Source organism: Candoia aspera, chromosome 8, assembly GCF_035149785.1.
Source record: "Candoia aspera isolate rCanAsp1 chromosome 8, rCanAsp1.hap2, whole genome shotgun sequence".
Lineage (NCBI taxonomy): Eukaryota > Metazoa > Chordata > Lepidosauria > Squamata > Boidae > Candoia > Candoia aspera.
Window position 1 is genome coordinate 37,664,624 of NC_086160.1, and position 25,291 is coordinate 37,689,914.

The 25,291-nt window shown below is 35.8% G+C and overlaps 2 protein-coding genes across 4 annotated transcripts in view; one reads left to right on the forward strand and one right to left on the reverse strand.

Moving 5' to 3' along the window:
- LRBA (LPS responsive beige-like anchor protein) overlaps window positions 1–7,916 on the forward strand; it is a 409,112-nt gene extending 401,196 nt beyond the window's left edge. For all 3 annotated transcript variants that reach the window (XM_063310174.1, XM_063310176.1, XM_063310175.1), the window contains exons 53-56: window positions 136–240; window positions 1,530–1,726; window positions 5,788–5,939; window positions 6,452–7,916. In XM_063310174.1, the coding sequence (XP_063166244.1) occupies window positions 136–240; window positions 1,530–1,726; window positions 5,788–5,939; window positions 6,452–6,542 (545 nt within the window). In that variant the 3' untranslated portion in view covers window positions 6,543–7,916. The remainder of the gene's footprint in view (window positions 1–135; window positions 241–1,529; window positions 1,727–5,787; window positions 5,940–6,451) is intronic.
- A 3,329-nt stretch (window positions 7,917–11,245) lies between these two features.
- Window positions 11,246–25,291, reverse strand: part of DCLK2 (doublecortin like kinase 2) — a 95,890-nt gene continuing 81,844 nt past the window's right edge. Inside the window, 3 exon segments of the mRNA XM_063310177.1 lie at window positions 11,246–12,139; window positions 19,889–20,005; window positions 21,042–21,122. Coding sequence (XP_063166247.1) covers window positions 11,930–12,139; window positions 19,889–20,005; window positions 21,042–21,122 — 408 coding nt within the window. The 3' untranslated portion in view covers window positions 11,246–11,929.

A 25,291-nucleotide genomic window follows, 5' to 3' on the forward strand; every position in this document is an offset into this window, starting at 1 on the left:
GAACAGAGTAATTCCAGTTCAAATGTTTCCTTTTTGCTAATTAGAATTGAATTATACAATTGCTTGATTGTGAAAATCTTAGAACAGAACATTATAGGTTACTAAGAAACTTTCGTTTTATTTATCTCCTTACAGGTGAAACTGCTGCTGCTCCTCGGGCTATCTTGACTGGACATGATTATGAGATTACCTGTGCAGCAATTTGTGCTGAACTTGGTATAGTGATAAGTGGTTCTAAAGGTACATTTTACTGCAAACTGTTTAAAAGCTTTTTTTGGAAATACTTATTTCTTATGATGAAGAATCTTGTAATGAAGATACTTATACTTTTGGAATAGGAACTGTACCTTTATTGATTGATTGATTGATTGATTGATTGATTGATCTGGGAAACTTATACACACACACAAACACACACATGACACAAACAAAAGCAGTGCAAGTTATTTTACTAAGTGATACCATAAACAATATTAAAAGAATCTCATGCTAATATACTAATATACAATGCCGTCTACATGGGGCCATCCTTGAAGTATATTTGGAAATTCATTTGGTCCAGAATGCAGCAACATGGGAAATTATGGGTGTGTCTCATTATGCCCATATTACACCTTTGCTTCTCCAGCTGCACTGGCTGCCAGTTTGCTTCTGGGTGCAATTCAAGATGTTGGTTATTACCTATAAAGTCCTACATGACATGGGACTAAGGTAATTTAGTAGCTGCCTTACTCTCATTGTTTTTACTTGTCCCATTAGATCAGGCAGGAGGAGAATGGTCCAGTTCCATCAGCCAGGGATTGTCATCTAGAGGGACCCAGGACCACAGGTTTATCAGTAGCTCTGCCTGCTATGTGTAACATCATTGCCTGAGGTTCAGCTGGCAATGGCTCTGCTCACTTTTCAGAAACCTTGAAGACATGGTTGTTGTCCCAGGCATGGGGGCTTGGGAAAGTAATTGAGCCCAAGCTGTTGGTTTATAGCATTTTCAGCAGCTACTTCGTGATGGTTAGGGTTAGTGGTTGTGAAATGAATTTTGTATATATTGTATCTATATTGTTTTTCTTAATCTTTGTTAGCCACCCAGAGTTGCATTTGTGAGATGGGCAACCACATAAATAGATTTAAATAAACAAATAGACACCCGTAGGCTTGCTTCATATAAATATTACGTTGTTTTTATGGCTTTGGAGCACAGCAGTCGAAGGAAAAAGGTTTGGTTAAACAAAGTCAAAGAACTGATACAATCAGAGAAGGGGCAGCCTGTAGCCCTCCAGATAATGCTGGGTTTCCCAGCAGCTCTAATAATATGACAATTGATGAGGGATTCTCAGAACTGTTGTACAGCAATGTCTGTTTGTCATCTGTACATCTACCAATAGCTATTAATAGCTATTAGATGCCATTTACAACTGAACATTAAAATCACAGTTATCTTTAGTTTTAATAAAGCCAAATCAACTTAGTATATTTAGCAAGGGTTAATACTGAATGTTTAACTGCTGTATTTTTTAAACCTCCCTCATCAGAAGGATCATGTCTCGTACATTCTATGAATGGGGATCTACTGAGGACATTAGAAGCTCCTGAAAACTGTCTGAAAGCAAAACTTATCCAAGCATCAAGAGAGGGTCACTGTGTCATATACTATGACAATGGTCATTTCTGTGTATTCAGTGTGAATGGAAAACTACAAGCTACCATGGAAACAGATGATAATATAAGGGTGAGTATGTTATACTGAAGTCTTATTTTTAAATTCCAGAAGTTTAATATCCTTTATATCCCACTCTGCTATATTGTATTTGGTAATTACTGAATATGTGTGTAGTTCATAAATTGTTCAATGCCATATACGAAATAGTTGTAGTATCTTAACCAACAGTATTAGTCCGGGAAGTAACTTTTAGAATTTTCGTAATTCAAAAGAGGAATGATACAATCTTTTCCTGCACATGGTGCACACCACTTTTTTTAGACTGTGGGCCACACTTGGCTTGAATAGCATATTGGGGCTGCACTCCAAAAAACGGCTACAGATGAAAAAGTAATTTTCAATTTGAAATTGAATGAAATATATTATTGTATTCTGTGCATTCAATAATTTTCTACTTATGTCTTTTTAGAAATTACAATTACAGTTACACTGGACTGCACCCAAAGCTCAGGGAGACACATGTAGTCCTATAGTTGTATACATAGTACCCATCAGTATGGAAGAGCATAGTGGCTACACATAAGCTATATCCATATTTCTGAAGAACACTGTTTATTATTTTCCTTGGTTTGATGCTTGTCAAAGAATGGATTCATCTTATATAGCCCTCCGGTTTCACAAAATGCCAGATTAAGAGATGCATATGCAAATCTTATTCTCCCTGTAGTACAAGGTATTATCTAGTTGGTTCGGTCTGGCTGTTAAAAGTGTTAGTCAAAATTTAACAGCAACAGCAGAGGAAGTGAATGGTAATGACCATGTTTCTAATGACCATGTTCCCTAATGACCATGGCACTTTGGCAAATGTTTGACACCAACTTCACTTCTTAATTAAGAGTGGGGCTCCAGATACACTCAGATAGGAATTAGAAAAAGTCACCCATTGTTCTTTTGTACTACTTTTTTTCACCATGGAGCAAATCCACACTGGAACTATCATCTGTTGAGCTTGGGTGGAGATCAGAATAGGCCAACAGTGCAACTGTGGTGGAGGAAGAGAAATAGTTCAGGCCTGGAGGGTTCATGCAGAAAAGAAAAATGGTGATAGTCTGAGTGCCAAGACAATGTGGGAGACATTGAACATCTTGTGCCCTGAACAACGGAGGAAGACCCACCTTTAACATTTAATGTTACCTTAGTTTTCCTAGGAATAAATCTACTGGACCCCTTATCTTGAGGTGATTTGCAGATTAGAATTATTGTTAGAACTCATTGTTGCTCAATTTAGGTAATACACTTGCTATATTTTGCTACTGTACCTGCTGAAAGTGGAGAAAATAACAAGAGGGTCCAGGTAATATTATAGGCATATTTTTTCTATAGGAACATGCACTTAGCTTTTGCTTTTATTTGCGTCACATTACCAGCTATATTAAAGCAAGATATGTTCCTATCTTCCTTTATAATTGTCATGCGGTTCACTATTCATATTCAAGTATTTATGGGCATCTTACCCTAACTCTACTTCAGTTTAGTGATTTTGTTGTATGTTTCCTACAGTAAAAATTCTGATAGCCAGTTTCTCTTGTGATTATGTTGTCAGCTAGGTCAGTAAATCTATAAAATATCCTGCAATCTTTTGCTTGGTAAAACAATTTCTGTAGTGTTTGTCACTTGCAAGGCCATTTCTTTATGCAATGGAAATTCTTCTCTCTCTGGGCCAGTAGTATATACAATCTCATGCTATTATTTTTTCTGAACAGTCCCAGATGCGTTTTAGTCTCAAAACAATCCATGGTGTTTTCCCCAGAGCTTCTGTATTTTATCATTTTGTAAGTGAAGTGGCAACTGGAAGATTAAAACAACAGTGTTCAAAATGTCTCTGCCCAAGGCACTAGAGTCCAATGGCTTCACAGTTCGTTGTGGGTAAAAAATGGTATATGGAGTAAAAATTTAATTTCTTGTTGAATTTTTTCAGAATACTTTCTTATACAGGTACAAGCTTGGCTTGCAAGATGTTGAAAAAGCTGAAATTTCCAGTTGTTTTATTTAATCTCCTAACTTACTCTGTTATACAGAACTACAAGAAATGCTACCAAAAGAACTTTCAGGCTGTCTGGATATACTCAGAGCCTAATCAAAGCTTTCCACCTGTTTTTGTTTTAAATATTGTTTCGCTCAGTAGAACTTTGGCTAACAGAATATCAAGGCAGATCTGCCTTACAATGTTTAGATATCTTAACAAGTAACTTAAATCTAAGTTGGCAGGCAGTCCAAAGAACTAAAGTTATTCTACCCTAAACAAGGCCAACATGGTATTTCACCCAAAGGAACCAATTTATTTTTCTTTCCTGAGTCTGTTTTGAAAAGTCAAGTATCTTACAGGCTCTTGCTGCTTTATACCAATGTTGTCAGGCTGACAGGTCTGGTTTTTTATAAATAATGGTCTTTCCAAAATCTGAGTTTTGAGACTCTTCAGTGAAGTGTGAACTAGAAACAACACATTATTAAGAATGCCTTAAACTATATATTTTGAAACCCCTTGTAACTGAAGTAGTAAAATTCCAAATACTTTTTATACTAAAACAACTTTACATTACATTTAAATCTTCTGTTTTCCAATTTTAGAGCAATGCCATTTTTGTATTTCCTAAATGTTGAACACCATGCTATGAAAGTGAAATCATGATGTCTGTCTTCCAAGCATATAGAAATTCATTCCAATCAGGGTTTTCCATTCACAGTTAGATAGGTCAGCAAAATGCCGCATCAATTAGTAAAGTCCAAATCCCATTATTTTTATTCAAGAAATACACTGAGTTCACTGATAGATGAGTTAAAGATTAATAGCTTTAATTTACCTTTTAATATAGCATAAATAAAAAGACTCCAGTATAACACTCAAATGAACCATAACCATAAGGTTAATAGATTTTCATCTGCTTAATTTTATATAACTGTAGCAAATAATTATTTGTCGCAGATGTCACTGCAGTTTAAAAAATACCCTTAGGAGACAGCCATTTCTGAAACAAGGAAAAGAGAGATACTGATTTTAGTTATAATGAATAATCTTTCAAGTAATTGTACTTGCTTTGTTAGCTAGTATGAGTCTGCCTTTTATAAAAAACATATTAGCTTTGTCATTTTTCCATCTGCGGTCATCTATTTATGTGCAATGTACTCAATATTTTTCTGCTTATTGCTAGGCATCTCAGTGTAGCAAATATGTGGGTGTGTGTTGGTGTGTATAATTCTTAGCACATATTTGAGCCCTGTAATATGATAGCATCGATGACTGTGACATGAAATGTGGATATTCACATTTAAAAAACAATTCAGTTTCTATTGGAATTAATAGAACAGCAGATGGGTTAGAAATGTTATAATGGCAAAATGTTTTGTATGGCAGAAATATGGCTAAATAGCATTTCTTGTTCTGGCTCTGTGATTATCTCCTTGCATTCACATGGATATGAGGCTGGCAAGATTCCATTATGGGCTCAAACAGTCATGCTGCATGCCTTGTAGAATGCAGAGTCAATAAAAGGGTACAGCTGTGTTGACTGGTCTTCAAACCATGCTTTGATTTTGGACTGAATGGGTTGCATAAGTTTCTAAATCCTTATATGTAGAAAATAGAAATCATGACACAATCCTACTCAGATGTAGTGAAATAGTAGCTATTGTCATATTTTTCTTCAGACAACCATGTACAGACCTATTGGCTAAAAGATCATTAGCAATAGTAGCCAGTATCAGTCTGTAAAAAACGTATTAAAGATATATTCCTTTTTCCTTAAAGTAACATGTATGATAAATAGAATTCCAGAAGAATGGGATAAAGAAATGCATGCATTTTATGGCAAGTGCACTTGCTCCCTGTGATTGTGGCTCATTAGAGAATTAATACCCTAGAATCCAAAAAGCCATAATTCCCACTATATTGATGTTTTACATTCAAAAATAATGGATAAAATATGTGTTTTATCCAACCTCTCTTTTCTATAGATCCCACCTTTGTAACAAAATAACCTGGTCTTATAAAATGATAATTAAGGAATGGTAATTAAGGAGTAGAAAACTAATGTGAAAATTCTTTCATTATTAAGTCACTTTCCCTGTTCTAGGCAATTCAGCTGAGCCGTGATGGACAGTATCTCCTTACAGGAGGAGACAATGGAGTTGTTATGGTGTGGCAAGTGTGTGACCTCAAGCAGCTTTTTGCCTATCCTGGTTGTGATGCTGGAATCCGATCCATGACTCTTTCATATGACCAAAGGTAAGTGTGAGTTGGCTATTAATTGCATCATCTCATACAGGATTTTTTCAAGTATAGAGCAGTTAGCAGGCTCAGATCAATAATTAAAAACAGCATGTTTATTTTACAGTGATTCCCATCACCTGGCTCTTTTCAAGGTGAACAAATTCCTACTTCAAAATAACCAAAATTGTGGCTGGGAAAGAAGTGGGAAGATCGAAGGATCCTTTGCTTTGTCAATCCCATTCTTTTCTTCTAGACTGGCTTTGCTAGGTGTAACTTAACATTTTTACCACACTAGTTTGGGAGGACACATTTAAACCAGTCCCAAACCAGGGTAACTTTCTGCAGTGAAAAATTGGATGTAGCTGATGGAATGGGAAGAAATATCTAGATCTTAAAATTATTATTTGTATGATTTATCAAACACAACTTTATCTGGTTTAACTTAATGTTGATAAAGCTATTTATAGTTAAATGCGACTTCAGCATAAAGATTCTGTGGTCTTTCTTCCAATATTTTTCCTTCGCAGGTGTATAATGACAGGCATGGCTTCTGGCAGCATAGTGGTTTTCTACAATGATTTCAACAGATGGCATCATGAATACCAAACCAGATACTGAAATTGGAATTAATCTGATGTGACCATGCAGCTCTTCTCATATGGAGGCTTGAAACATACACATCTCTCTTTAGTATCTTGCCAGAGTCTAGGTTCTTATAAATAGTTAATATAACATCTGAATGTAACTTAAATTTGTTGGGAGATACTATTTTTTTGAAGTTAACTGCTATTTTTGTAGGCTTTGCTTGACTTTTTTGGGGTGGGGAAAAAGCAGAAAATGATTGCTGGGGTTCTGTAGCTTATAAAGGAAATCTATATTTTTAGTCATAGTAAATCTATTTTGATCATTGTATTGGGGGGAGACTGGAATAGGATGGCTACGTTCTTGTATTATGAGACATGTTTCTCATGTAAATCTTTATAATCTTACAGAATATTTGATTTTAACAATGGAAATTGTTATAACGAAGGAAGTTGGTTATAATACCAGCAATCAGTTATAATATCGGCATTTTAAAGTAGGCTTATCCCTCCCTTCCCCTTTTGTCTTGTACTTTTACAGTGATAGCAGAAATTGAAGCACTGAATTTTCTGAAAATCAAGAATATTTAAATTATGATTAATGTAATTTTGTTTTCACATCTGTGTAACAATCAAGCATGATTCTAAGTCTAGATGTTTAGTTTGGGGAACTTTTTTTAATTATTATATTAATTTGTTATTTTGTTGTGCAGTTAAAGAGAGAAATAATCATAAACAGAATTTATACATCAAGTGTACTTTTTTCTATCCTTTCATCAGGCCCACTGTTACTCAAAAGTAAGATCTATTTTGAGGATTTTGGAAGTATTCTTCTATTATCGTCTATACTTTTTGAAATCATGTATGGATCCAAAAAACACTTGTGCGGTTTGCCTAAAAAAAACATTTGGCTTGCAACTCTCCTTGCAGCACCTAAAAAGGAAAAGCTACTGTTTCTGTTGCAACACAGCTAGTGAGAACTGCACAGCACAAGCCTTATATTGATCCTAAAATCAAGACATGCTCCCATCACATCTTGTTCAATCATGCTGACAATCTCTCTTCCAGCTTTTAGGAAACTAAATAAAATTTATTATAAACAATGTCATTTTGTTGTCGCATAAATTCTACTTTATATATGATTGCTGTGTAGATTTCTGTTATCATATTTATGAAAATAATGGTATTGTTTTATAGTATGCACTGCAAAAATTATTACTCGATATGTTGTGCTTTAAGATTTGAAATTTACATTTCTCTGTCTCTGTTGGTATATAATTTCTTCAGCTGATTATTTGAAGCAGTTCACATGTTTTTTTTCCCTCACGTTCAAATAGTCCCTCTTTGTATAAGCATCAGAAAGGGTAAAACTCAGTTTGAAATAAGATATTAAATAAAAAAGGCGTTTGTATTTTAATGTTTCATTTATTACAACAGGAACATAGCTTGCTGATAAAAAACAATGCAGAACTCTGAAAACAAAATTATTGTAAATCTTGTCTTTTAAATAGGATTCTTTTGGTTATAGTTACTGCTACATATCCCAAACATTTTCAGAGAACATAGCAAATGCCAAATGTGTATTTATTGCTACACTTCTGTTACCATAGACCTAAGACCATCTACAAACTTAGCCCATCTGTATGTAATGGATGATGGGGGTGGCCTTGAACTTTGCAGTGGTAGTCATACTCTCCCCTCCCCACCCAAACAGAAGCCAATTGAAGTTTGTTTGGCCAAACAAAAGCTTTATAAATGTACTCAGATAATAGTTAAGCCAAATCAGAAGTCTGGCTCTGCTTATATAGTTGAGTGAAATGGTATTTTTTTAAAAAACACCTGAGCACTTTCATCTAATATAGGTGTATTAAAATAATGTTTTTTAAAAAACACTCTCTCCCACTGATATACGAGACGTCTAAGAAATAATCACCAAAATCAAGAACAAAAAGTAATCCTTGCTCTTAATCTCTTCCTTCCTTTTCATTTCAAATTTCAAATTAAAACATTTTAATCCAACTTACTTTACATTGTTGTTCATTGTGTTTGTGCTCCGTGTGAACCCAAGGCACTGTTTAGACAGGACAGGAAGAAGCTTCAAGCTATTTTTCTATGCATTCTGCCAAAAGTCCAGCCAACTATCTAGTTCAATGTTTTTCAACCATGGCAAGTTTAAGATGGGTGTACTTCAACTCCCAAAATTCCCCAGCCAGCCATGCTGGCTGGGGAATTCTGGGAGTTGGTCTACCCATCTTAATCTCACCAAGGTTGAGAAACACTGGTCTAGCTACAGCTGCTAATGAAAGAACAAAGACTTCCCTAACCGGCGAGGTATGTTATCATGCCATATGTGTTTCAGGGAGGGCTTGACGTATGTCTGTTCTTTTTCCTTCCTTGTGCTTAGAACAGATGTGTTCCCGCTTTGCTTTTGTTTGTTTGTTCCTTGAAGGGGATGTGCTTTTTGATCTGAGGTGGGAGAGTTTTATTGGGCATTTTCTTGTGCCATAGCAATCTTTTTGATGCCAAAATATGTTCACACGGAGAAAGCCTACAAGCCCAGGATTTTTTTTTTCATTTTAGTTATATCATCAGTAAAGAATAGGTAGTGGACAAACTTCTGGATGATTTTTTACCAGGAACATTCCATCATTAACATTTGGCTACACTGCCAGCAAGCTGGTGAAAGTTTCTTAAAATCTTTTTATATAAAGCAGCTAGAACATAAACATTTATAAATAGTCCTAGTGGAATGGGGAAAGGGGTAGAAAATATGTAACTATTTGAACATTGGTTTCAAAAAATACTGGATATGGTCCATCAACTTTTAAACAACTGAAACATCTAAGACTGAGAAAAAGAAACTAAATTTGTCACTAAATTTTATTATACATTGGGTATGATGCTAAAAAAAAATAAAGCCAGAAATCATAGGCATTAAATTATGCTAATATAGTGCCATTCTTTCTGCCTAGGTTACACGATATACAGCTGACTAACACTGATTAATCTCAGAGCTATTCAAAACTAAGCTACTGAAACACAGGCACAATATATTCCTGATTTTGTTTATGTTGATTGAAAACTGAGTACTTAAGTCTGAAGTTTCAGGATTGCAGCCCGAATTGATTAGACTGGAGAGTGAAGTTGAATTTGACAAAATAATACACATGGTTAGGGGACATTGCCACAATCCAACACTGAAATTGTTTCCCACTTCCCACAGTTTGAACTCAATAATGTTTAGTGATACTGATTTAATAAGGATTATTGAAATAAAGAATGTAAAAGAGGTAGTTTTTTTTTTCCTTTACCATAGAATAGGAACAGGAACCAGTATTAGTAAGTAGAAACAATACTGAGCTAAACTGATTGATAAATAGTCTGAGTAAAAACTATCAGAAGTGAGGAGGAGGGAAGGAGGGGGATAACATGAAAATTTCAGAAAACGTAGTTTGGGAGAGCAAGTTAGGATCCATTACATTTGCTGGAAAATAGCACCAATAAAGCAGGATCTTTATAAAGCACTTAAAATATCTGAATGTGCTTAATGATGGAACAAATCATCCTATGACTAATACCTAACAACTGTTGCTGGGAGACACTTGGAAGCTAAGAGGGGAACTCCATAGCAGACTGTACCACTGAGATGTAAAAATGATTTCTCATCAAATGTAGTATTTAAATATTTGAAAATGAAATGTTTAAAAAATATATTGCTCAGATTGACTTTTTCTCTAGCAACCTTTGTGTAGCTGTGCATAATCTTTATAAAAAAATTCTAGAAGAATATGCATAATATTTACAGAAGCAAACAGAACGCCTGAAATACTGCATACAATTATGAGGGACAGGAATTTCTACTTTTTTTTTAAATTATGCTCAACAACTGTTCTGACACTAGACTTGGTTAATGTGCTATTTCCTGGTAATGTTGCTGACCAACTTTAATACCACGAGTTACAACAGGGAAGGGGATTGTTATCTCTAATTCACACTAAATGTGGCCACAGGGAAATTAAGACTATGTTAAGTATGTTATAATACCTAAAATAAATAAAATGTCTTAGCAGTCATTGTGATTTAAACACATAAGCAAATATTATTAAGGTGAAGACAATCTAAATGTAAAACAAAATAGTTAATGTCTGGAGATAGTTGTTTGGATGACAGGACAATTGTATACATATACTCAGTAGAAACTCTTCTATTGTAATGATACATGCCTGAAACATAAAAGAAAAATCAGTCTGGTCCTATGAAATAAAATTATGTTGTCAAATCTGAGAACATAATGTATACCCAGTACTGAAAGCAATCAAGGTAACTACACATCCTGGACTGGCTTTATAAATTCTCAAGAAAATTACTACTTACTCTTTTGAAGAAAAATGTTTATTGCAGGTCTTAATTCTAATGTAAAGAGCTAATAGAAAATGATTTAGAATTGTTAAAAAGAAAAAAATAAAACAAGCAGAGAACATACAATATTGAAACAAGCATTAATATACGTACAACTCCATCTACCCTTCACTTCACATTTTAGCATTATAGTTCCCCAAACATTTGATGTATTTCTGAAAGAGTGGGCTAATTAAAAAAAATGCTTAAAGCATCCTGTGTTGGTGACTAGCAGTTCATTTATTACATTAGCTTGCTTTTAATATACCACTCTTTTTTAGATAATGCACCATGCAGCAAGCTTTCTATTCCAGGGGGGTAGGGCGGGGGAAAAAAACTTGGTCATTCATGACAGGGAAAGAGAAGCAGGAGACAACCTGCGGAGGAAAATCACTGATTGCAATCTTCAAAACACTCATACTCATTCATAAATGGGGTTGGTTGCAAAATGATTGTCAATGACTGAGTTATTCTGTATTAAATTCCACATGGTTTAAATTTATGTTCCCTATCTATGTGGTCGCTGAGAGTCGACACCAACTTGATGGTACATAATAAATCAAAAAGTTTAATGTCAAAAAAGTGTGCCATCCATTCATACCAATATTCAAACCTCTACAACTTGACTTTCAATATTGTACAAATTGCCACTAGGACTAATCTTGCTTCTCTCCAAGATTATTCTAGAACAGCATTTTAAAATTAATTAAAGGAATTAGTTTTGCTACTTTTTTTGCCTAGTATTTTTTTTAGAAAATCTAGACTTTGCTAAGAGGGGCTTCTTAATAGTTATTCCTATTTAACGTTTGTATATCCAAGTATGAGAAGATAAATTCATTCATATGTTTGAAATTATATGGAACACAAATTCATTTAAAAAGGTAAGAATTCCCAAATGTAATAGGCAGAGTACTAAAATCTACTATATATACAACCTGCATCCCTTCAGACACATGTGAAAAAAATACAGTAGCAAGGGTAAGAGAACAGGTGCTGACCTAGCTGCGGATTTCATTAGAATTTGTCTTAAATTAATCCTGCCGGATCATGACATGCTGGTTCAAGGTATGTAGAGAGTCTGAGTAGCCGAGAAGCAGCAAGAGAAGACAGCCTGTGATCAATTGTAGGAGGCTGATGAGCAGGATTTATCTTGGTGGGTTAGTTCACATTAGCTTCACCAGAGTTCTGACAGCGCTTGTTGCAAAATACCTGATTTTCTTTATCTAGAGCCGTGTTCTAAAATATAATTTTTTTAGAAAAAGTTAAGTCACATCATTAACTACTACTGGATGTACAATAGTATTTTTAAAAATGATACATGCACAGTCTGAAGAAAAGGAAAAGTAACTTCTAAGCTCTTTTTCAAAGGTGTGAGATTGTAGATTGTTTTGAAAGTGGTTTCTCACATGCATAGTATTAGTAAGGAGAACTTAGAATTTCACTGGCATTATATTAGAATAATATTCTAATATATTGTCTTAGATAGACATGAATGGGGATAAAACATGTCTTTAAGAACTCAGTTCTTGCCCTGTCTGGAAAGCCACTGTGGTTAATATAAAATAATCTGGAGTTGTCTGAAGCTTTGTAAGGTTCAAAACAAATCACCCTCTTGAAGCTGTTTCACAAAGCAATATGGTCCCTTGTGTCGAGGAGGTGAAGTGAGCATATTGATTGACTTCACTGGGCTTCAGAATGCCTCTGGGAGGCTTATGGGAGAAGGCTAAGAGTATAGGAAGTCCTTCCTTTCTTAATTACCACAATAGGGGCCAACTCCATTGCTAAGCAAAGCGGCTGTTAAGCAAGACATCACATGACCACACCAGACGTATGACCTCACTCCTGCTGCAGTCAGTAAGTGAATCACAGTCATTATACGAAACATCATGTGACTGCAACTTGCAATTTTATTGCCAGCTTCTCCAACTCTGCTTGTTGGAAGCTGGTTGTGAAGCATGCAAATGGCAATCACGTGACTGCGGGATGCTGCGACAGTCATAAGTGCAAGGACTGGCTGTAAAGTTATTTTTTTCAGCACCATCATAACTTTGAAAGGTTGCTAAACAGGGCAATCATTAAGTGAGGACTACCTGTGGTCTCTTCTCATAACACTAGCTGAAGGTTGCCCAGGCTGTGTCTTTGGCATGCAAAATAAACTATAAATTAAACTTTAAAATTAATCCACTGAAATTAATGGGGCCTATGTGCAATATTTGCATAAACATACTAAGTTCAAATAGACAATTGCATTGTACCCACCAGTTCCTGAAATCACAATGAATGAAACTGTGCCAATGATATGTCAACACACTGAATATACTTCTTAGGATTTTCTCTATATTAGAAACCCTAGCATGAATTCAATAATGTTTGGAGTGAAACTAAACTTTGCTTGGCTTATGGCATACTGCCCCAAACATGTGAAAATTGGAAAGTGTTCCCCTTAATTGCATAGGTATAACAAAGGTATGATCTTCTCTATCTTAATAAAAACTGTTATGTGAAACCCTCAATAGACGGTTTCAAGATGGCAGGAATGATCAGTATCTATAGGCCTATTTGGTAATAACCATGGCATATGGTACCGAGCCAGTTTTGTGTAATGGTTAAAGGCAATGAGCTAAAAACTGGGAGACTCTGCATTCTTGTCCTGCCTTAGGCAAGAAGCCAGCTGGGTCACTTTGGGCCAGTCTCTCTGTTAGCCCTAGTAATAAGGCAGTGACAAACCACCCCCAAAAAATGTGGCTAAGAAAACTGCATGGACTTGGCCATGTAGTCACCAGGTGTCAAGATGGACTTGAAGACACACACATAAACAAGGCATTTGGGGAACACTGCGACTTAGAATGTAAGATTATTAAATGGAAAATTTACCCATGAGGGTTAGGGTAATAGATGAATATATGAAAAAAACGGTATTTGTGCATTTGTGAAACTAAGAGAAAAAGATGTGATTGTTCTGAATGAAAGTGTTCTGGTTTTGTGGAATGGAAATGAAACATGCAGAAAAGTACAGTGTAGATTAAGTTATGAATTAAAAATTTAAACTATGTCAGAAAATATGAATTGGTGTAATCTAGATTGTTGTAGAAATGACTGAAAGGACGAATCCATCATTTGGGGATTGTTGTATGTTATATTCCAGTTAATGGTAATAATGGAAGAACTAGGAATTGAAAAAGATGTACAACCTTCTCATTGAATGCAATCCCGGAAGTTTTTTTAAAACAAACAAACCCTCTTAGGTAACATGAATGGACAGGTGGGCATGAAATAAGAGTACAGAAAAAGTGATTTGGCTATTTGGATACCCAAGAATGAATAAGAACGGAGGCTGGTGAGTATCTGCTTATTAAATGGTCTGTTGGTTTCAAATACGCGATTCAATTGTATATCTATCCATTTGTGCATGTGGCAGAGGAATGAATATAAATTTAAAAGCATGATTGATTCGATTGTTTATGATGAAAGATTGAGATTCAATGAAGGATACATAAAAGATAATACTGGATGTGGAACAGACCATTATTTGCTACTTTCAGGAGCACAAGATACGTTAACTTCCCAACAGAATGAATGGAGGATTGACAAAAGGCAGAGGATATGGATATTGCTTTCAACAAAGCAACAAGATTTGTGTTAGTGACTGCTCCTGATATGTGTAGAGTAAGCCAGTGGGAAGCATGAAAAAGGTTACTTGATGGAATGATGATGTGCAAGAGAATGTAAAAGGCTGAGATACAAATGCAAGTAAGAACTGCTGAAAAAAAATGATGATTTCATTGTCATAAAATGACAATTATGTGTCATATAATGTGTATATACAGAAAAAGATAAAAGAATGTTGTCAAATAGAGGAATAATAACAGATAAAATGCAGAGCGATTTTAATGGAAGGAAAAAAACTTTTGGAAATGGGTGACAAGGATTAAACAGACTTCAGAGGTATAAACAGAATTAAAAATAAAATAATGAAATGATTTGGTATGAAACTAAAGTGAGTGAATGCTAGAAGGTGTATTCTAAAGATCTGTTTTGGAAATACACTATGTCTAAAAAAGGAATTGAAATGAATGCCCTCAATATTACTGCTCAAGAAAAGGAAGTAATACTATATATGAGAATAAAAATGGTAAGCTTGCAGGTCACTATAAATGTATGGATGTAAGACAGAAAAGTATACTGTATGATGGTTGATTTCAGGAAAGTGTACAGTAAAGTGAATAGGCTTGGATTATGGAATGTTTTAAGCAAATACGGTTGAGGTTAGGTTGCTGAACATGGCATGTGATGGAACAAAGATGGATGAGAATAAATGGAACACTTACTGAATGGCTCAATATTTTAACAGGTAATAAGAAAAGAGAGAGCCAGTTTTGTATAGCGGTTAAGGCAGTGGGCTAGAGACTATGAATCCTAGTACCGCCTCAGGCACAAAGCCAGCTGGGTGACCTTGGGCCAGTCACTTTCTCTCAACCCCAGGAAGGAAGCAATGGCAAACCAATTCCAAAAAACCTCGCCAAGAAAACTACAAGGACTTGTCCAGGCAGTCACCAGGAGTCAACACTGACTTGAAAGGCAAAAAAAAAAAAGGAAAGAAGGAAGGAAGGGAGGGGAGGGAAAGGGAAGGATGTATGACGTTCCTTTGGTTGTTTGTTTATAGACAAATGATTAAGAAACTGTGATGGTAATATTGAGATTATGTTGGTTGGGAATGTTAATGTGCATGCATTTTTTATGAAAATGATCCCTTGTTGGCTAAAAACTGGAATGGTTTACAGAGAATGTTACATAAGCCATAATAATGCAACGTGGAGTATAGAGCTGAAAATCAACATACCAAAGGCCAATGTAATTGTATTTGACAGGAAAAAAAATGGAGTGAACAATTATAAGGTATAAATAAATGGTGAAAATCTAAAAGCAAAGAGATTAATTTGTGTACTTTGATAGAATGTTTATTAAAGATGAGAAAATGGAGAAATATGTGTAAGTGAAGATAAGGAAGATAATAGGTAGCATCCAGTATGTAAGTAATGAATGTTTTTTGGAAGAAACAAAAATCAATCTATAGGAAAATATATATCTGCCCACTTTATTATGTGGAAGTGAAAGATAAGATCTGATTCTCCTATCATAAACATAAGGTGATTGCAGTGGGAATGGGTTGCATAAAAATGTGTGTGTTGTAAAACAGCAAGAGATTGGTCAAGAATGAATGGCTGAGGAATAAATTAGATTGGATACAAAACTGAGAGGCCAATAGGAACCAATAAGAGACAGTGTAGGTGGTTCTACAGCAAGGGTGACTGGAGATCCAATCAAAAACAATAGATGAGAGAAGAGTGAACAGGTGGAAAGGAAAGGGAGACTGAGAAAGTTGCAGTTGGAGGGAATGATGAAATCTCATGTCCTAGAAAGAGACAGCAGAACTGTAAAGAACAAAAGGCATGGCATGAATCAGGGACTGGATGTGGATGTGATGGAAGCAAGGTTGGTTTGCAAGGACAGAAAAGTACAAAGAGGTACGGCAAATGGTGTTAGTGTGAAATATATAAATATAGCTGTATTTTTCTTCTCAGGTCTTTAATTTCTTTTGCTTATTATTTCTTTCTCCTTTGCATTATGGCACTTACTCTGAAAGGGAATAACATGTTCGGCATCTATGTATTTAAAGTACCCATCATAGGACCTTTAAATAATAATGCTTGTTTATGTTATTAACCTGATTTTTTTTCTCATTTGTGCCAGTTTGCTTAGAAATAAAAATCTAAGAATGAACTTTAGTTTTATAATTAGAGTCCTAAACACCTAATATGAATTTATTTGCTGAACATAAAGCAAGCACCCGCAGCTTTGTTAAGCTAATATACAGCAACACACAGAACTATGATTTTACAAAAAATGAACTGAAGTAGAAATTTTACTTTATAATGACTCTCGAGTATTATACCTTTCATGGCAGCTGTAAGATTTTGGGCCTTAGCTCAGTGAGAGAAAATAGCATTTGGCTGGTCATAAGTATATATTTAGAATAATTTTTTTCCTGATACATTTTTTGTATGAGCACGTTCAGAACCACAATGTGGAAATATTTAAAAAATTCAACCATTGCTCAGATAATTTACCTACAGCTAAGCAGTGCAGCACCCACAACATTCCCTTTGATCTCCAGATTTAAAAAAAATAAAGTCAAATGTCTTGTGAGCTACAGTAAATCCTAAATAATGTCTAAAAATAAAAGTATTACTCTTTTCTCCTTTACAATTGGCACCTATGACATTGTGCAAAATAGTGATTGTGGCCACTGTTTGAGAAGATTGCAGACCAATGGTCTAATGATTCCCAAAAATGTTTTGAATGCGTGGTCAGTTGCTGGCTGCTTTAGGAATATGATTACAGAAATGCAATCCATTAGAATATGATGATCATCCTAATAGAGGTTGAGAATCACAAATCAGCCAAGGAAAAGCTCTCAAACAGTTTCAGAACTATAGCTGCCCTATTTTGCAAAAGGAGGAGGAGGGGGGAGGGAGGGGAGGAGGAAAGAAAGAAATAGAAAGAGGAAAATCCCATAGCTTTTTTTGCTTGTCAAAAGAATCTGTAAAAATAGAAAACCTCATGAAATATTGAAATGGTTGAATGGTGCAAATATATCAATGCAATGGAAGCTTGTTGTGTGATTGTGTTGCATCACTTGACAAGCTTTCCTGTCTGAGATTGTTACAAGGTTACTTCTCCTTTTCTTTCAAACCCCAAAGAATTTTTTTAAAATTGTGGCAAAGAAGCACTGTAGTTAGTACATACCGTTGCCTTGGACCTATTCAGAGGAAAGCAGCGCAGGCATTGGGAGAAGCAGCAAAAGAAGAAAGCAACGGACAGACACCAGACTTACTGGAAGCAGAACCAATCACAGTGCAACATTTACAAACGTAAATAAATCATTTTGATATTCAAAAAGCAGCACTGAAACCCTCCTTACATGACCTTTCTGAGAAGGAAAAGAAGAAAATTGCAAGCCATTTCTAAAAATGTGTTTTTTCCTCTTCTATTAAATGATAACTGTTTTTGAGCACATTTCACTGAACTGAACTGAAAATGAACTTTATTCAAAACATTCGTGTGAATGGGCTCAGAAGTAGCTGACATTCACTTGATAAATTGGAGGTAATTTGTTTATATTACATGTGTTATGCTCTTAACCTAAATAAATTTTATTTCAAAATTTCCCACTTGTTGATACCACAGAGTTCCTTTGGATATATTCCTTGGATTCTACTATGCCTTATTGCTTTTATACCAGCATCCAGAAATTACAGTTCTTGGCAGAAGATAGCTAAAATATCATGACAGGTATTCAGAATCTGGCAGCATTTTTGTATATAAATTTGAAAGCCTAAAAAATGACACGTGACACCCATGTACTCTCCCACCTCCTCTGATTACATGGTGGAAAATGAACAAGTGTACTTCACCCGAATATCCTTCACATGAGAAATGAAGGTAGCAATGGGCTTACCTGCACCAAGCAATATAATTCAACCTGCAACTATATCCATCTTAGAAGAACAGGCAACAGGTTGGCTTTGAACAACTGTAACATTTGATTAAAGGGTTCTTGATAAAATTACTCTGTTCTTTTACTTCTCAAAATATTTTTTTTAAATGGCGGTACTTAAGGGTTCAAAAATAGTGGACTGAGGGGCCACATACAGCTTACCAGCATTTATTTTATGACCACCACAACTGAGGGCAAAATTTTACATTTGTTTTTTTGTTAGGCGTTCATTTTCTCCTTGACATTACTGAAAATCCTTCTAAAATGGGTTCTATCCCCACCCACTTTTAGCTATGCCTGGAGTGCCCCTCAAGCTGAGAGACACAGTGCTGCTTTCTACAGTTAAAACTATTCACATTCTTCTAAGTCCTAGATGAATTGTCTGATACACTTTGGCACAGAAGTAAATTTTACATAGTACAATTTAGTTCCTGGGATAATAGCCCTTTCCAGCAGGGGAGAAGATAAGAAAGGATAAATGGAAGTTAAAATTACAAGTGTTTAAGATGCGCTTCATTGCCTAGAAGCAGAGCCAGAAGGCTAGAAAATTTTGAAAAAAACAAAACAAACAAACAAACTTCACATCAAAAAGAAGCCAGAAGCTGAATTATATTTATGACTAGAAACAAGCAAATGTGCAAATTTGCAAGCAACTGTGAGTTAGCATTTTAATATGACTCTATTTAATAATGGATATTATACCAGGTTTTGCTTCAGGATTATCCAAAGTCTCAAAAATACAAAATATTGAGCTCTGAAGTCTCTCAGACTGTCAAGTCAAACTGTCAAATGAAATGCAAGCAACACAATCAGCCTGAATTATTTTTCTTTGCTTTTCAAACTAGTCTACTTCATCCTAAAACAAAACATTACTTTTAAAGCTGGTACATGTGAGAAGACACTGAGAATTGATCAAAATAAAAATTTCTCCACCCCCCAGAACCTGGTTTTCTTCAGCATGAATTTGCTCAGTACGTCTAGCAGTCCTGGAATAACTATCGGTGCTGCATTTTAATGATTCAGTGCAAAGAAAAACTGACTGCTAACATAAATAGCATCTTTAAGAACTTCTTTGCCAATAGGCTATATTTCATGAGATCAAATCCTTTCCAGTGCAAATCTAAGAATTAAAAGGAACTGATTAGGCTGAATTATGGCAAATCAGTAAACAGTATGGTAAACAGTAGCACTGTTTACTTTGGCTTAATTAAACAAATTTTAAACAGAAAATCTCAGAGGAGATTTGAGTTTTGTCAAATGTTTAAATTTTCTTAAAAATGCATCCATTGCACAGGAAGACATTGACACAGCCATAAAATATACACTGTTACTTTGTAAGGAAATAACTTTACAATTACATCTCTTCAAGAAGGAGTTGGAAATATTCATTTAGTAAAATAATTGGTAGAAATGATGCACTTGCTTACCATGATAATAGAAACTCCTGCATTTTGGTTATTCTGTTTGGGAAGTGTGTTGTTAAAGTGCTGCTTTAATTTCCCTGTTACTTCAGCTTGCATATTATTTTCTTGAGAGGCATCATCCTTTGTAAAGAAGGGAAGAACACTGTTATTCAACAAAGAAGCACTGGAACAATGTGGAAAACTAGCTTAGACACAAACACCCAGATGAAGATCCGTGATAAATGAATAGGCCGTCAGCACATCCAAAGAAAGAAACCCATTTTGGAGACCTTTACCTGAATCTCTCTTTTCCCTCTTTTCATGCTAGCTCTGACTAACTCTACTGATCATCTAGTGAGTTCCTAACAGATTTCTTTTGAGCTGAAAGCTTGTATCTGCCATAAAAATTCTTTCATACTTCCAAAAGCAGTATCTTTTTCAGTTATTTGAAGAAGTGCTACCAACAAGTTGTATCTCTTCTATAATCAGCATGTTGAACCATTAAAAAAAAAAAAGCCAGAACAGTAAGTAAATACATTCCATTCCAACAACTTTGTTATTAAACGAAATGGTCACTAAGAGAATAAATGAGAGAGAGAGAGAGAGAGAGAGAGAGAGGGAGGGAGGGAGAGAGACGCTGTGAAGATCACTGGTTGCTGCCATCTCATTCAGATCAAGTTCTCTCATACAGTGTCCTGGGCTTAACACATTTCCCCTCCTCACTTGCAGAGCAGAGATTGCCTAAACAAAGCAATCTCTTCTTGAGCTGCTTTTCTCTACAGTGTATTAGGTCCCTAAAAATGTGCTAACTGCAAGTTAACAAGCTCAGCTCTGTGCCCTTAATTAGTTGATCAGAACCCTCTGGCAGGCTCACACTGAAGGCTCACACTGCTGCTTGAAACTGACCAGACCTTAATCAGTTTCACACTGAAGGCCTCTGCTGTCAGGCATCAAATTTGGTTGTAAATGCTTGTATTGATGGGAAAATGAATTTTTTATTACCATTTACTACCATTATGTTTGCAAATGGTGGCTAACTAAAGGAGTTGCTAAACAAGGAGTGGCTATAGTTGCTTTAGATGCATAACCTAATCCATTTCACAGGATTAATGCTCAACATTAGGTGAGCTTTTAAAATGTTGTTTAAATGTGTAATATAATAAAGTATTTTACTCACTGATACCCAGGGATGGTTTAAAATCTGAGCAGCTGTATATCGTTCTTCCACATTTACTTGTAACATCAGACTAATTAATTCCTGAGAAACAACAAGAAGATGAAGAAAAGATTCAGTGTGATACACTTTATATTAAACAAAGAAGTAGCAAAACCCCAGAACAGAGTAAGCAGCCGAGGACTTGGGTCAATATAGCAGAACACAAAGGGAGAAGCATGAGGCTAGGATGGGAACTCAGAGTTTTGCAAGACACAACACCAAGACAACCACTCAAAATCTCAGATGTTTCTACACCAATGCACAGAGTATGAGAAATAAAGAAAAATGAAGAGATCCTAAGACAGGACAACAAACAGAATCTGATAGGCATCACTGATACACTGCAAGATTATAACCTGTTCAAAAGGGCCCCTTTAGAAAGGCTGGGAGTACTGTACAGTGCATAAAGAAAAAATATACCTGCACAGGAATTCAAGAATTGGAAAATGAAATGCTGAAAGTGTTTGAGTAAGAGTAAAAGGAAAGAGAAACAAATGTGATACTATTGTGGGGGTTAATTAAAGACTACTTAGGCAAGAAGAAAATGTGGATGAGGCCTTTTTCCATCAGATGTCCAGTCTCTCAGTCATATAATAGAGAGAATGGGGAGATTTCAATTATCTTGGTATCTATTACTCTGACATCTGCTGAGAATCTAACTCTGCCAAGAGTCAGAGGTCGAACAAATTCTTGTCCTCTTTTTCAATAACTTCATTTGTCAAAAGGTGAAGGAAAGAATACAGGAGTCTGCTATCCTAGATCTAACCCTCTCCAATAGGGAGGAATTGGTTGAGGAAGTGAAAGTGATTGTGTGATTTATGAATTTATGACATCCAGTCAGATTTGTATTCTGGATTTCAGAAATGCAAATTTTGATGAACTCTGAAAGAAAGTAGGTCAGGTCAGTGTTTTGATATCCTGAAGAAGAAAAGTATCCAAGAAGGATGGGAAATTCTATGAAACAAGATAGTAAAGGCATAGTCACAAAAATTCCTACAAGAAACACAAACGGGAAAAATGTAGAGGCCATCAGGGGTATATGCACAATTCTTTAGATAGTAAAGAGAGAAAGGCACATGTGTAGGAAATAGGAGGAGGGTGACTTAACTAATGAAGTCTCCAGAATCTACAGGAACTACATCAGAAAGTCTGAGAATCTACTGAGGTTTTCAAGAAATAACAGTAATAAAAAACAGCAACAAAACTCTTTGTTAAAAAAAAAAAAAAAAAAAAGCCAACCAGAATGTAGATCAGTTGCAAAAAGAAAGAGGCACTAGATATGACAATAGCGATAAGGCAGAACTTAATTCTTATTTTACGGCTTGCTTCCTGCAGAAGGGAAATGAAATTCTGTCTTGTCATTATTTTGCCATAGTGGAAGAAGGAAACTTCTTAGGCAGACATGGATAAATTTTGGTCTTTAGGACCATATGGACTATATCACATGGTACTGAAGGAACTAGCAGAGATAATCACAGAACTACTTTCAATAATCTACTAGAAAATGCAGAGGTCCCAGAAGACTGGAGAACAGCAAATGTCACTTCATCTTCAAAGAGGAGAAAAAAGGAGGATCCAGGAAATTACAGAGTTGCCAGCTTTACATCTCTACTGGGCAAGATCCTTTAAAGATTATTAAACAGCATGTTTGTGAACATTTGCATAAGCATGTTACAGTTAACAAAAGCCAACATGCCTTTGCCATAAATAAGTCATGCCAGACGAAATTTATCTTATTCTTTTAGCTGGGTTTATCAGAAGTCTGCCAGACACATTATGTAGTTGGACCTCAGCACAGCTTTCAATAAAGTTATGAACTTATCCTTAATGAAATGATAAAACATAATACTACTAAAAGATAATACTACTGCTAGATGAACTCACGGTTGGCTGCATGAGTGCACCCAATGGGTGATTGTTAATGGCTGAACTTCAGCTTGGATGGAAGTGTTGAGTGAAGGACCACAGGGCTCCATTTTGGGCTCTGCGTTCTTCAACATTTTTATTAGAAGAATGACAGAATTGAGGGGATGCTTCTTAAGCCTGCCGATGGCACGAAGCTGGAGAGATGGCTAGTACTTTAGAGGAGAGAAAGAAGATCTAGACAGTCTTGAGCAGTGGACTGAAATGTAAAATTCTGCATCTGGGTAGGAAAAATAATAGGCACAGTTACAGGATTGGGGAGATATGGATTTCTCTCTCCAATGTAAAAAGGATTTGGGTGTCCCTGTTGACTACCAGTTAAACATGAGTTAAACATGAGCCAGCAATGTCAAGCACCTACTAAAAAGACAAGAGCTATCATGGAAGCTACTCTACTCTGCATAGACTCCACTGAAATACAGTTCCAGTTCTGGGTATCACAGTTTAAAAGGGACAGTGACAAATGTGAGCAAGTTCATAGGAAGGCTACCAAGCCCAAGAATACAGTTTAAAGGAACTGGGTATGATAAGCCTAACATAGATGTCTCAGGGGAGATATGACAGGAGTCCTCAAGGATATGAAGGCTTGTCATATAGAAGAGTGTTTGTTCTATATTGCCTCAAAGGACAGGGCCCGAAGCAGATGTTTAAAACTACAAGGAAATAGTTCTAGTCTAGACAATGGGAAGAATTTCCTGACTGTATGAGCTATCCTTGTGGAACAGGCTGCCATGTGGAAGTGGTGAGTTCTCCCTTGCAGGGAGTTTCAAATAGAGACTGGCCATCCTCTAGTGAATTCTGCACTGAGTAGAGGATAGAAGTACATGACTTCTGAAGTCCCTTCCAACTCTATGATTCCATCATTCTAAAAGGGGGTCTATTTTTGTCAGAATTTTCCCCTAATTTTCACACATTTTGGACAGTGTAAATTCTGTCTAAAGATTTTTCATCAGAAACATTAATGTTGGCTGTTTATTCATCAAATTAAACAAAAAATCTACGTGAAAAAGAAAAGCATACAGCAGGGAAGCACTCATTCCTTAAGGATGTGACAATAACATTGCCCTGGAACATAACTAGATTATAATGGCAGGTCAGGGTTCAATAATCATTTCCATCTCCCCTCTAGTAACTCAGCCCCTTCCCAAGCACCCTGGTTAAAGTCTCATGTATGTTTTTTTTTTTAATTTTATGAGGGAACATAAATTTGAAAATCAGCAGACTCTCTAACCAGAAAGTGCTTCTATTAATAACACCTAAGTGAGATAGGCATAGAAAGAATTCTTTCCTCAGAAGTAAATTACCTTGAGAGAAAACTACAGCATTTACACCAGCACATGCATAATAATAAGATTAGCAAAAGCACATTAGTTGGATAAATGGTGGGTTGAGCTGAATCTGCAAAGGAACAGTTCCAGCCTCAAAAAGCAAGGTTTGCTACAGGTGTACAACAGGAAATGGACATTTACTGTTGTGTTTAATTAAAAGCTTAGAGAAGCTAAATTTCATTTTATTTTATGAAAGAAAACCTAAAGGGAGAAAAATCCAGCTGTATTATATGGCTAAACAAATCAGTAATAGATTTACTTACAAATCAATCCGCTGATGCTGAAATTTAGGCTAACTTTTGCTATTAATGGAAAAGTGTCTGTATATCAATCTAGTAGAAAAAAACTGTCAATAAGTACTCTTACTCCTATTTAATTAATTGGTGTCATGATTTCCAAACAGACAACTCCATCATTTACTTTATTTTCAGAAAAGAAAAGCTGTGCATATTTCCTCAATGGGTCTCTCTCTAGAGGTAATATCCAGGCTAAAGGATCCTGGTCATGAAGGCTGTGTTGAGTGCCTAGAAATCTTCAAACATCAGCTCTGTAACTATTATATTCTAACACTCACTTGCTTTGGTATAGACGTAATCCTTTAGGTGTATACAGTCCCAGTGACATCAGTAGTATTACTGTCAGATAAAATGAATAAGGGATTGCTGTCTTAAACTGATTTAAAACGGGAGGCTCGCAATGTGATTTGCACCTGTTACTGTTCCTGGAATGCAGAGACAGGCTTGGTCATGAAATACCTCCTCCCAGCAAGGGCCTCCATGCCAGCTATACCTCTTGTTAGCAAACTCAGACTTGACAAGGATGACAAATGCCTCAGGGGGAGCAACATGGTGCATTACCTTTGAAAGGTATTCAAAAATTATGATTGCCTCAGAATGCAGCAGTCCCATTATTAACAGTTGTGTACTGACTTTGCTGATGAAAGGCTGTGTTGGTTCCTTT